Raw genomic sequence first — 11,507 nt, forward strand, 5'->3', positions numbered from 1 at the left:
GAAGTAAAGTTAGAGCGATAAGATATTGGTGGTTGTTCAAACAGGAAGGATACTGTCTTCTAGGAGCTTCCGTAGCAGGAATTAGGGATTCCATTCTTGGGAAAAATGGTAGAATATAATGTCATAGTGGGCCTAGAACCAAGACATTGAGCCATTTACTTGTCTAGGACTCATTATAATCATTTTCTCAGTACAGGATGGATCCCAGATGAGAAGTTGTATTAGTTTTCTGTTGCTGCATAAGAAATTAGTACAAATGTAATGGCTTAAAACAGCATCCCTTTATTAGCTCACAGTTCTATAGGTTGGGATACTGGCATGGAGTGACTAGGTTCTGTGTTCAAGGTCTTAAAGGTCTGAAATCAGCATTTTGAAACCCTTGTCAGATAATTCTAGCATCTAATTCATCTTGGGTCGGCATCATCTGTCACATCTTATTCAAGCTGTCATGTCTCTGGTTCTTGGTATAAGTAGTGATATTTTATTGTCTTTTGGACATTTTGGCTATTATGTTAGGATACTTTGGTCCCTATTTAAAGTGTTTTGTTTTGTTTTGTTTTTTAAACTTTTAGCAGGCATTCACTCTTTATAGGTTTGGCACACATCTCCTGTACTTTTACGGACTGTGGTTCCATGATAACCTAATTTTCAGAACCTTTGTGGTACTCTTTTGGTCTGTTTATCTTGTGCAGGTGGGGTTACCTCTGGTCCCTTCTCATGCTGCTCATGGGGTCTGAAGCAGCTTCCCCGGGATACGGCCCTTGGTGCTTCTGGTGAGGGAAGGGAATCTCTGGAACACTTGATGAGGAGTCCTTCCTGGGCCAGGCACTTGTGCCAGGGTCTCCCTGGACTGTAAGGATGGAGGGCGCTTACCAGGTTGAGAGCTTTCTGTGGAGGGATCTCCGTTGCTGGTACCAGCAAGTTGCCTGATGTTTCTGGGTGGGGAGAGGAGTCTCAGGCCCATCTGAGGAGAGCATTTTCCAGGTGGGAGCTTTTTGTGGTAGGATCCCTGTTGCTGGTACCCTTAGCCACGGATGTGTCTGGGTGGTGAAGGGGGATCTCAGGCCCAGTGGGGAAGGAAAGCACTTTCCCTGGTCGTGTAGTGTCATCAGGGCTTCCAAGTGTTCCTCCTTGCAGGTTCTGCACGGCTCACCTGGTGTTTGGGGGATCCCCATTTGATGTGATGGAGGAAGAGCCTATTTGAGCCACTTCCTGTTACTAAGTTGGGAGTTAGGAAATGCTGGGCCTGGATCACATTTTTTTGTTGGTGGAGGGTCATAAGGTGCCCTGCCATGAGGTTGTTCATCCATTCTGAGGGTCCCTAGGCAAATTCACCTTCTTTAGACCTTTCAGAGCTGTCCTTCGGTTGTCTCATATTATTTCCAGGATATATAGTTGTGCCTATAAAGGGGGAGCCGGGAGAGAGAAGTACAAACCATCTTATCTGGATCAGAAGTCCTCTCTGTGCCTTTTAAGTGCTCACCTGATTAGGTCAGGCTCAGTCTGGATAATCTCCCAATCAACTGTGCTATATATATCATAACCTAATAATGGGAATGATATTCCATCACATTCACAGGTCTCATACTCAAGGGGAGGGGCTACTACAAGGATCGTTGGGCATCATCTTAGAATTCTGTCGACCACAGAAGGTGCATGTGAATGTACTGAAGCATTAATTAAGCAACTATCATCCCTTGGAAGGTTTTAATCTGTTAGGATAGTATGAAAGCCAAGTACTGTTACAATTATTCTACTCACTTTAAATGAAGTGTATCTGATATCAAAAATACTTCATAAAAATCAGAATATTCAAACAACTTTCAGAAGTTAATGTCAATTTCAGAGGTTTGATCCAAGCCTTCATTTCTGGCCGTGCAGGTATCTTCTGTGTGAAAAATATGCTACCTCAGAGATGTTTTAAAACACTTCACCACCACTCCCCATTTATATTTTGTAGTTATGTGCAAATACTGTGGCTGCCAGCAATTCACATAGAAAATAAAGGTCAGTGATGTTTCTGACTTTAACTTTTTAGAGAAGGTTTATACTTAACACTGCCTACATTTGTATAGGTTGCACATTGCACAAAATTTCTGACTATTGCTTTAGGTTATAATACAATGTACTCTCACCTATACCAGGATTGAAAATTTTAAGCACAGTTTTCTGGACTGGCCAATACACCCCCCATAAAATAGTTTTCAGGCTGAATTAGGAGAAAAAGCCTTCACTATGTTTAGGTTGGAAGGAAGCATGACCTAAATTTTGATTTCAAATACTCACGGTTTTGGGTGATGGTTTTACTGGGGACAGTTAGAATTGAACTATGTAGACATGTTTTTTGAAGCCAAGTTTTACCTTTAAGGCTTTCGTATTGCAGCTTGAGAGGCTCCAAGCAGCAGTTGGGTACTTTGGGTCATTCACACAAGGATTAAGAGTCATATATAAACCAAAAAACCCTTTATAAGAAATCAGAATCTGTTTTAAAAATTAATTATATGAACTAAACATATATAGAAAGAAATTGAAGCTTGAATATATTTAAGAAGCAAAAATTAAAGACATACCTATAACTGCCCTTTTTCCTTAGTTGTTTACAATCACAGCACATCAAAGTGTGACATGTCTAAGAGAAAGGTAATTCAGTTCTAAGGCTTTGTCATCTTATCACTTTTAAAAATACAAGATCCGAGTAGATGAAAGGAAAATAGAGAGGGTCGTTAAAGAGCTGAGTCATAGAGTGGAATAGAGGACAAGCGGAAGAGGCAAGAAGGCGCACACAGACTGGGTGTGAAGAGAGTTGGGAATACTGGTTGTGGGAGATGGTCTCTGATTTGCTTATCGGATCTACTCGCCATCCTTCTTAACCCTGCTCCGTGATTCCAGGAGGCTGACCTTTGTCAGCTTCATCGACCAGTCTCTCTGTGTCTTCAGGTTGGGTTTGGCTAATGTGAAGTACTGACAAGAGATGAGAAGTCAGGAGGAAAGAAGGTAAGGGTATTTATTTCCATGACCTGCCCCCTTCCAAACTTTAGGTTGGCAGTGGATGCCATTCTCTAAGGTTACGTCTCGTCGGGGGGACTCCTACTACAACTCTGAGACCTTCTGGGTTGCAGGAACGACCATCTCTCTGTGCCCCTTCAAACCTAGTGGTTGTAATACTGGCTTCTCACAGTTGCTAGCCTCAGGGTACTTCATCATCTCCTGGCTTCCCTTCATTCTTTACACACTTTAGTCTCTTCATTAAATGCTATCCCATCACTCTTTTAAAGTGTGCCATCAGTTTTTAGCTAGAACTGACTGATACATTGGTCGTGGGGAATAGGAGAAACTTTAAGGTAGTGTTAGGGAGGTGGGATAAACTGCTGTGGAGAGAGATAGGAAGAGAAGGGTTTCAAAGCTTTTTATGGCATTCTATGAATGTAACATGACTTCTTTATGTGAATGACTCTAATATAGTCTTAAATTGCCTCTTAATTATTGACATTTGGTTGGGTTTCTGTTTCTTTGCATGCACAACCAGGATTGAACAGGGCTGAGAGATGTCTGGGATTTACGTGACTAGATAATACTACTAGGATCTATCTAGATTCATTACATCATATGAAGACATTTCTCCCATGGAATCAGGAACATCCCAACCCAGTGCACATGCTAAGTTTTTATTGAAATTCAGTGAACTGCTGTGGTGTGAAGTTAATTTTTATTGTCAAATTGGACAATATTGTTTGACTTTTTAATATTTCCTTTTATGATGGAACAGAAATTGGGGAAAGCCCAATAATTCCTTCAGCAACTAGTGATTCAGTTCAGATTGTTATATATAGATTCAGGTTGTTATATTTAAGCATGAATAACTCTAAAAGTGGACATGAGGCAGGTGACTGTTGTTTGTCCGTCACTGTAACACTTTACATAGCTGAGAATTCAGATCTCAATTAGGATTTTCAGTCTCATTGGAATCCACTACTTGCCCACGACAAATAGGACAGGCAGGGTTCTCAGAGAGCCAGCGATCAATGCAGTAAATGTGATATTCATGGGAGCAAGGTAGGATGCGAAGCTTGCTGTTTTCGGTGTACTCTGTCATGCAAATGCTGCAAGCTTTTAATGCATCATTTTCATCAAAAGATCTTACAGCCAAGTTGTCAATCTGTGCTTTGCTGAGTCCTGTAGGTTGGTCTAGATCATCTTCATCTAAGTGGAAAATCTGTTCCAGATTAAGGAAGAACAAAGGGTCACTTTCATCAGATATTACTGGGCTCATTTGTCTACCCCCTTGCCTGGTCTCTGATGGTAAGTCTGATGATGAGTTAGTTTCTTCAGTGCCTTCAAATATCAGTGAGCCAATTTCTGAATTTTCATCTCTTGAGCTGGCATTGGAAATAGGACGAGAACTGGAACTAGACATACAATTGGGGCTTGAATGACAAATCAGTGTGGAACTTGAATGGGGATTATAGCTAGGATTTGAATCGGAACCAAATCTACTACTACTACTACCATTAGGACCATCGCTGTCATCTGGTGACTCTGGCCATTCCATGCTTTGACTTGGAGGTGAGACACTATGCTCTAAATTACTGTCACTGTCCATAAGGTTACTTGAGTTACTAAATTCTGTCATTGTCTGCCTTAACATGCTCTGAATTGGAACAGATGTTGTATCATCTAAGCTAGTATTTAAAATTCTACAAACGGGACTTCTGATGGTAATGACATAAGCTCTCACATCTGCCTGCTCAGAATGTGAATACATATGCCTCAGTCCTCGTTCACTTTCAGAACTGACGGTGTTGTTTGGTGTCTCAGATGTTAACTGAGTTCTACTAGCTGTGCTGTCTCTCTGAGAATATGCTCCAGAATGAACTTGTCCTACTTCAAGATTGAAGGGTATGGTCAGATATACTTCCCTCATTCCCCAAGATTCATCACTGCTGGTTGTATCTGGAGAATCTTCTCCATGAACGGCATTCCTTGTTCTAGAAGTTTCAATAAGACCACTGTTTTGCAATTCAAATCCAGTCATTTGCTGTCTCAATATTTCTTGGTGCTCAGTTCTAGAAAATCTCACATTCTCACTTACCAGAGGCTGCTCAGAAGTCTGAGATGGTATACTATGATTAAGTCTTTGTACACTTTCCCTAAGTGAACGTGGAGGCGACCAACTTTCAATTCTTGCTCTGGTTCTCGGATACTCTGGGCTCCTACTTCTTGCTCTTCTCTGACTTCTGGTAGGTGAGAATTCCACTAATGTTTCAGTTGTATCTTGTTCAGACATAGATGGTCTTGTAAATATTGATTCAGATTGTGGATTTTCCACTTGCCTTTGGCTGTCTTCCATATTTTCTCTTCTGGGAAGTCTTGCAGATGCTACATATTCATTCTCTGGATTTGGACTCCCATGATCGAGGTGAAAATTTCTTTCTAAAGTGAATCTGAACTGGTCACTTGTAGGATTAATTTGGCCCTCTTCTCTCCCAGATTGGTTTTCTCTCTGTCCACTTGTCATATTTTCAGTTTGTCCAAAACAGGTAAGCCCGTCTATTATAGAGTCGCCACTAGACACATCATCTGGAGCGTCTCCTCCATCTGTTAACAAAAAAAAACGGGGAGGGGACATGAAAGAACTACCAAAATTAGAACCATCCTAAAATAGCACTCTGAAACTTTGTTTCAAAAACAAACAAAAAATGAGAACTTAAATACTCAGATGTTTTAAACTGATTTCACATTTATAGGGTTAATATTTTATAAACGACACTGTCTAGATTTATAAGTAAAGGTAGAAAAGTTTCAATTCCATCTGAAAAAGAGTGAGCTAATCCTAGATAAACTTAGAGAATTTTTTAAAAAGGGAATCGGGAGGAAGTCTGTTTTGCAATATTTCATCATATACACAGCCCTGTGTACCAGCCCTGTGTAGGAGGAATACCAGCCCTGTGTAGGAGGAATGTCAAGAGACTTTTTTTTCAGTCCACTGTCAAAACACTAATGCAATTCAACAAGGTAAACACCAGTTAAGGTACAATGCTAGTATTTTAGTTCAATTGACATTATCGTCTAATTTTCATTAGTCTCCAACATTACTATTTCTAGGCTCTTCACTTATGTGCTTTTGATAATAGATAAGCTGTTTTAAAATATAAGATTATTGCGCAAACATAAACAAGTTTTATAGGTTTAAAAGTATTTGAATTTTGAATACTTCTTAATGTTACCAAGATTTTTCATTGACATTAAATTGAAGGTCAGATCAAATGAATAGACTGAACCCAGCATGGTACATATGAGACCATATTCAAGAACCAAAGTATTACAGTCTCCTCTTCATTAGACAGTAACATCCTCTACTTCACACTGGGAGAGAAGGCACCAGACCTGAGGTTTGAGCACGGCTTCTCAGCCTCAGCACTGTTGACATTTCGGTGCTGGACAGTTCTTTGTTTGGGGAGCTGTCCTGTGCATTGTGGGATATTTGGCAGCACCCCTGGCCTGTGCCCACTAGATGCTAGGGACACCCATGCCTCCCCTGCGACAACCAAAAATATCTCTAGCCATCGTCAAATGTCCCCAGGTGTTGGAGAGAGCAAAATTGTCCCCGGTTGAGAACCACTTGATTAGAATATGAAATATTTCTGTTTGCTTTTTTTACATGTCTATGTAGAAAAAATAATTCAGGAAGCAGGAGGGACTTTCAATCGAGGTAGAAAACCAAGAAAAGTACAAATAGGCCACTTCACACTGTTTCCCAATTAAAACAACCCAAATGTGAATCAGGAAACCAAACAAACATACCTTGACGTTCTCACCAAAAATCAAGTAAATGCCAGTTCTTTTTATGAGAAGTTACTCACCAAATTAATTTATGTCACTTCTGTATAATTAGCTACTATGTACTATGATGAAGTTACTATTTACTATGATGAAGTTCCTTGTTCATCCCATCCTATTCCCTCCAAAAGCAAAGTATACCTGTATTTTCATCTGAGTCTTGTGGTGGGTTTTCTTTAAGTAGCTGCAGTCTTCTCAGCAACTCTTCTTCTGTACTTTCACCTGGAGTGCCTAGAAGATTGTTGTCTCTCATAAGTTTGTAATCTTCTTCACTCAGACTGTTGACAAGCCTGAAGAAATCTTCTTCCCGAACCAGTCGGTCCGTTTGACTTATGCGCTGGGCCGGAACTCCATCTCCTTCATCGTCGGAATCCGAGTTTTCCATCTTAGTAAACAAGTAGAAAATGATCTGAAATTCACGACATAGTGTTGAAATTCACCAGCGGCCGTTTAGTGTTCTTCGCTTTCTACCTCCTGCCAGAGTGTCCGGTGCCGGTTCCGGTTCCGACTCGGTCGGATGACCGTCCGCACAGGTTCCTCCCTTCTCCCGTCCCCGACTCAGTTCTGTAGCCGCCTGGTGACGCAACAGGTGGGAGCCGCCTCTGTCCCAGAACTTGCTAGACGTTGCCTAGGTATCCATTATCTTCCCCGCTGTTACCGGGTAGGGACTGGATTCAGGTTAGGTTTCATTTCATTGAAAACCAGCCAGTATTACTGAGGGTTTCTGGTGTACCAAGCACCGTCCTTCACCTCGTTTCACCCACACGAGCCTATTCTCAGGTTTTCAGGAGGCGTCTTCAGGCTCTGATATGCTCTATTTATTCGTTACCTTACATGTGACTGCCTTCTTCAAAATGCCATGCCAAAGTCAGCCTAGTTAAATGCAGCAGTTCTCATTTTCAGGTGCCCAGGGACCCCTCCGCCTTTTCTCCTCATGAATTTCTCCAATCATAGACTCTCACTAAGAAAGCCCACAATTTGTGATAATTTACCAGGGCCCTAGCTGAGTCTCTTTAGAGTGTCCTCTCCCTTTTAACTGTTAATGGCTTCGTCTTGCATTATACGGCCCTTCAATCTTGTTTCAAACAAACCAACAGGAAACACCAAAACTCTGGCAGGCTTTTCTGCTCAGCCAGGGAATTCCTTCTCCACAAAAGCATCAGGTTCATTTTTGTCCTCCTTTCTCATAAATATTATAAATCTTACTTAAAGAAAACTAGCCAGAACATCACAGGAACTTTTAAGACAGATACATAATAGTTACTTTGTCTGCCACAAGGAGTACTGACTTTGCTGATTTTGTTGCATGTATATAACCTGGAAGGCTTGGTGAAAATAAAATAATGCTCATTTGCAGTGCTATCTGAAGGAGACCTCTAAGAGCTTCTGGACTCATTAATATTACCAGCCCCACTTAACACTTGTTTAGGAGCTCTTTGTTCAACTTATTCATGTAAAGACAAGATTTGGCTGCTGAATTTGAGACTTTATTCAATTTGACTTATTTAATCATTAATCCATCCAACATAAACTGGGTCAGTTATTGCCTCAGCGGCTAGAGATATGTCAATTGTTGAAGCAGTTTGTACTCCCAAGTAATTCACACACCAGGTGAGGGAAACGCCACATGGAAACTATCAAAGTACAGTATATTTTATCATAGATTTATATATGCAGTATTGTGTACGTACAGAGAACTGTGTAGCAATTATTTAATGGGAGTTGGGAAATGTTTCACAGAGGTATTATATATAAATCTGAATCTTTAAATATAATTATACTTTCTATAGATGGAAAGTGGCAGTTATGTGTTGCTAGAGAAAGACTATGTCAGATGGAAGAAGTAGACTTGAAAGACCTTGGCTTGTTTGGGCAACTGTGGCCACAGTTTGGGGGTTGGGTGGAAATGTGGAGTTAATCTCAGAAAGAATACTTGACAAAAACGATAAGTTGAGTTTTGATTTTTTTCATGTAAGAAATAGGACACTGATTAAGATGTTTTGGTATTTTTTTGAGAACAAGCAGTAGATTTTATTTGTGTCTGCTTAGCGTCCCCTTAACATACTTATGCTAATAGCATCCTGATTTTCATGGGGGAAAAACCCATTCTACAGTCTTAGTCCACTTGGTTTAGGTTTAGCTGAATTCACTGCCATGGCTAGAGGAGAGGACACATGATGCAGCCATGTCCAATCAGTATACCTCAAATCGGTTACGGTAATTGGTTTAAGCATGGGCATGTGACCGAAAGTACATTTAAGAGTTAAATCTGAGATGTTGCGAGAAATCATTTTCCACTGCGGTTGCTAAGCTGGTAGGATATAAACCTGAAGATGCTTGTGGCTATGTCATGTCCCAAGAATGAGGAACATTGACATAAAGAGACAGAGGAAAACCATAATGGAGAAAGAGCAAGATACCTGAGGAAAAATTTGGGAAATACCTGAAGCTAGATGTGCCTTAAGATTTTTAGATCTGTAAAACAACGTATTTCATTTTTAAAATGTAAGCCTGTGAAAGATTCCTGCCACTTATCATTGGAAGGCTCCTAAGAGTTGTAACGGGAGAGCCATATGATTGGTGATGTAATCAGACGTCAAAAAGTAATTTGATACAGGGCAGGGGGTCAGGGAATGAGTGAAATATGTGTGGGAGATTAAGTGGTACAAACCTCCAATTACAAAATAAAGGAGTCAAGGGAATGAAATGTACACTGTGGAGAATATAGTCAATAGTAATGTAATATCTTTGTATGGTGACAGATGGTAACTAGACTTGTGATCATCTTATAATGTACAGAAATATCTAATCACTATGTTGTGCACCAGTGACTAACATAGTGTTGTAGGCCAAGTATACGTCAAAAGACAAACAAACAAACTAAGAGAAAAAGAGATCAGATTTGTGGTTACCAGAGGTGGGTGGGGACGTTGGATGAAGGTGGTCAAAAGGTACAAACTTCTAGTTACAAGATGAATAAGTATAGGGATGTAATGTATAACATGATTAATATAATTAAGACTGCTGTATGTTGCATATGAAAGTTGTTAAGAGTAAATCCTAAGAGTTCTCATTACAAGGAAAAAATATTTTTTTCTTTTTCTTTTATTTTGTATCTATACGAGGTCATGGATGTGTGCTAAACTTATTGTGGTCATCATTTCATGATGTATGTAAGTGTAGGGGAACAGAACTTGCCACTGCAAAATGTTCCTTTGGTATGCAGATGATTTCAAGCTGAAAAAAAATCTAGGCCCAAAAGTCCCAGGAAGAAACTTTGACCTTGCTCCTAACCGCCTAAAAAAGTTTAGATCGAGGGCCAGTCATTCCCCACTAGAGCTATCACCAGAGATATCTGCAAAGACTACGGGCTGGTAGTGGTAGGAGAAACTCAGCAGGGCCTAGAGATCAGAGTCCACTCTGTGTCCCTCGTCTCTCTACACGGCCCATCTACCAAACATTTGCTTTTCCATCTTCATGTAAATCACCTCGCTCCCATTTGAAGTCTCAAACAGTACCCACAGCATCCTCTTTTGTTTTTAGCCGAAGATGATATTTCAGGTGAGGGTTTCAGCCATACTGGTCATTCAGTTTTCCTGGGTCTCTCCCATATGTACATGTTATTAAACTTTGTTTGATTTTCTCCTGTTAATCTGTCTCATGTTAATTTAATTCTTAGACCAGCCAGAAAAATCTAGAAGGGTAAAGGAAAATTTCTTATTGCCCAACATAAGTCAAATCATTATGCTGTACGGTAAGTCCCCTACAAAGGAACGAATTCCATTCCGAGAGCGCGTTCATAAGTCCAATTTGTTCGTTAAGTCCAACAAAGTTAGCCTAGGTACCCAATGAACACAATCGGCTATATAGTACTGTACTGTAATAGGTTTATAATACTTTTCACACAAATAATACATGAAAAACAAACAAAAAAGTAAAACATTTTTAATCTTACAGTACAGTACCTTGAAAAGCTCAGTAGTACAGTACAACAGCTGGCATACAGGGGCTGGCATTGACTGAACGGGCAAGAAGAGTTACTGACGGGAGGAGGGAGAGGAGGTGGGAGATGGTGGAGCTGAGGGATCGCCAGCAATAGGAGACGGAGGGCAAGCTGCAATTTCACTCGCGCCTGACGTTGATGGCACAGGTTTGGTTCCTTGCTGGTTTCAATTCTGTCTCCCCTTTTGAAAAAACAATCCAGTGATGTCTGCGTAGTAGCTCTTCTTTTCTTGCCATAGATGATGACACAGTAGTACTGGATTGCATTCTGAATGGCTGCTGCAACCTTTGTGTACTGTTCTATGTTTGGATCCTATGCCTCAAAAACTAACCGTGCCTCCTCAAATAAAGAAAATCCCCTTGCCATTTCCTGCATCGTGAATCTCTTTGGTTCTTTAGTTACTTCTTCTTCCTCTTGTCTCTCTTCATCGTTTCTCTGGGCTGCCAATTCCATCTTTTCGCCTCGCTCCACTCTCTCAATTATTTTCAGTTTTGTTTCCATCGTTATCACTGCTTCTTAGCAGTACCAGCTACATCATCGCTGCTTTTATGCTTGCTTCCGGACATCCTGGGCTTGAAATAAAGATACTGTACTACTGTATTCTATACAGTACTGTAAAGCACACAAAAGCACAACCACTTGTAGAGGATGCACGCACATGACAGTG

The 11,507-nt window shown here is 40.5% G+C and overlaps 1 protein-coding gene across 1 annotated transcript; it reads right to left on the reverse strand.

Moving 5' to 3' along the window:
* Positions 1 to 3,937: 3,937 nt before the first annotated feature.
* Positions 3,938 to 7,222, reverse strand: LOC132357036 (E3 ubiquitin-protein ligase RLIM-like). Its single transcript, XM_059910359.1, has 3 exons — positions 6,979 to 7,222; positions 4,465 to 5,595; positions 3,938 to 4,380 (listed from the first exon to the last, which is right to left on the reverse strand). Exons 1-3 carry the CDS (start codon positions 7,220 to 7,222, stop codon positions 3,938 to 3,940), a joined length of 1,818 nt encoding a protein of 605 aa, XP_059766342.1.
* Positions 7,223 to 11,507: the final 4,285 nt, after the last annotated feature.

Source organism: Balaenoptera ricei, chromosome X, assembly GCF_028023285.1.
Source record: "Balaenoptera ricei isolate mBalRic1 chromosome X, mBalRic1.hap2, whole genome shotgun sequence".
In the NCBI taxonomy this organism is placed as follows: Eukaryota; Metazoa; Chordata; class Mammalia; order Artiodactyla; family Balaenopteridae; genus Balaenoptera; species Balaenoptera ricei.

What these genes read in the sequence shown, in the direction of transcription:
- LOC132357036 (XM_059910359.1), bottom strand. Translation starts at nt 7,222, where the DNA reads ATGGAAAACTCGGATTCCGACGATGAAGGAGATGGAGTTCCGGCCCAG. An exon ending in AGACTCAGATGAAAATACAG is followed by an intron (nt 5,596 to 6,978) that starts GTATACTTTGCT and finishes TTTTGTTAACAG; the next exon opens with ATGGAGGAGACGCTCCAGAT. An exon ending in TTCCGATTCAAATCCTAGCT is followed by an intron (nt 4,381 to 4,464) that starts ATAATCCCCATT and finishes CTATTTCCAATG; the next exon opens with CCAGCTCAAGAGATGAAAAT.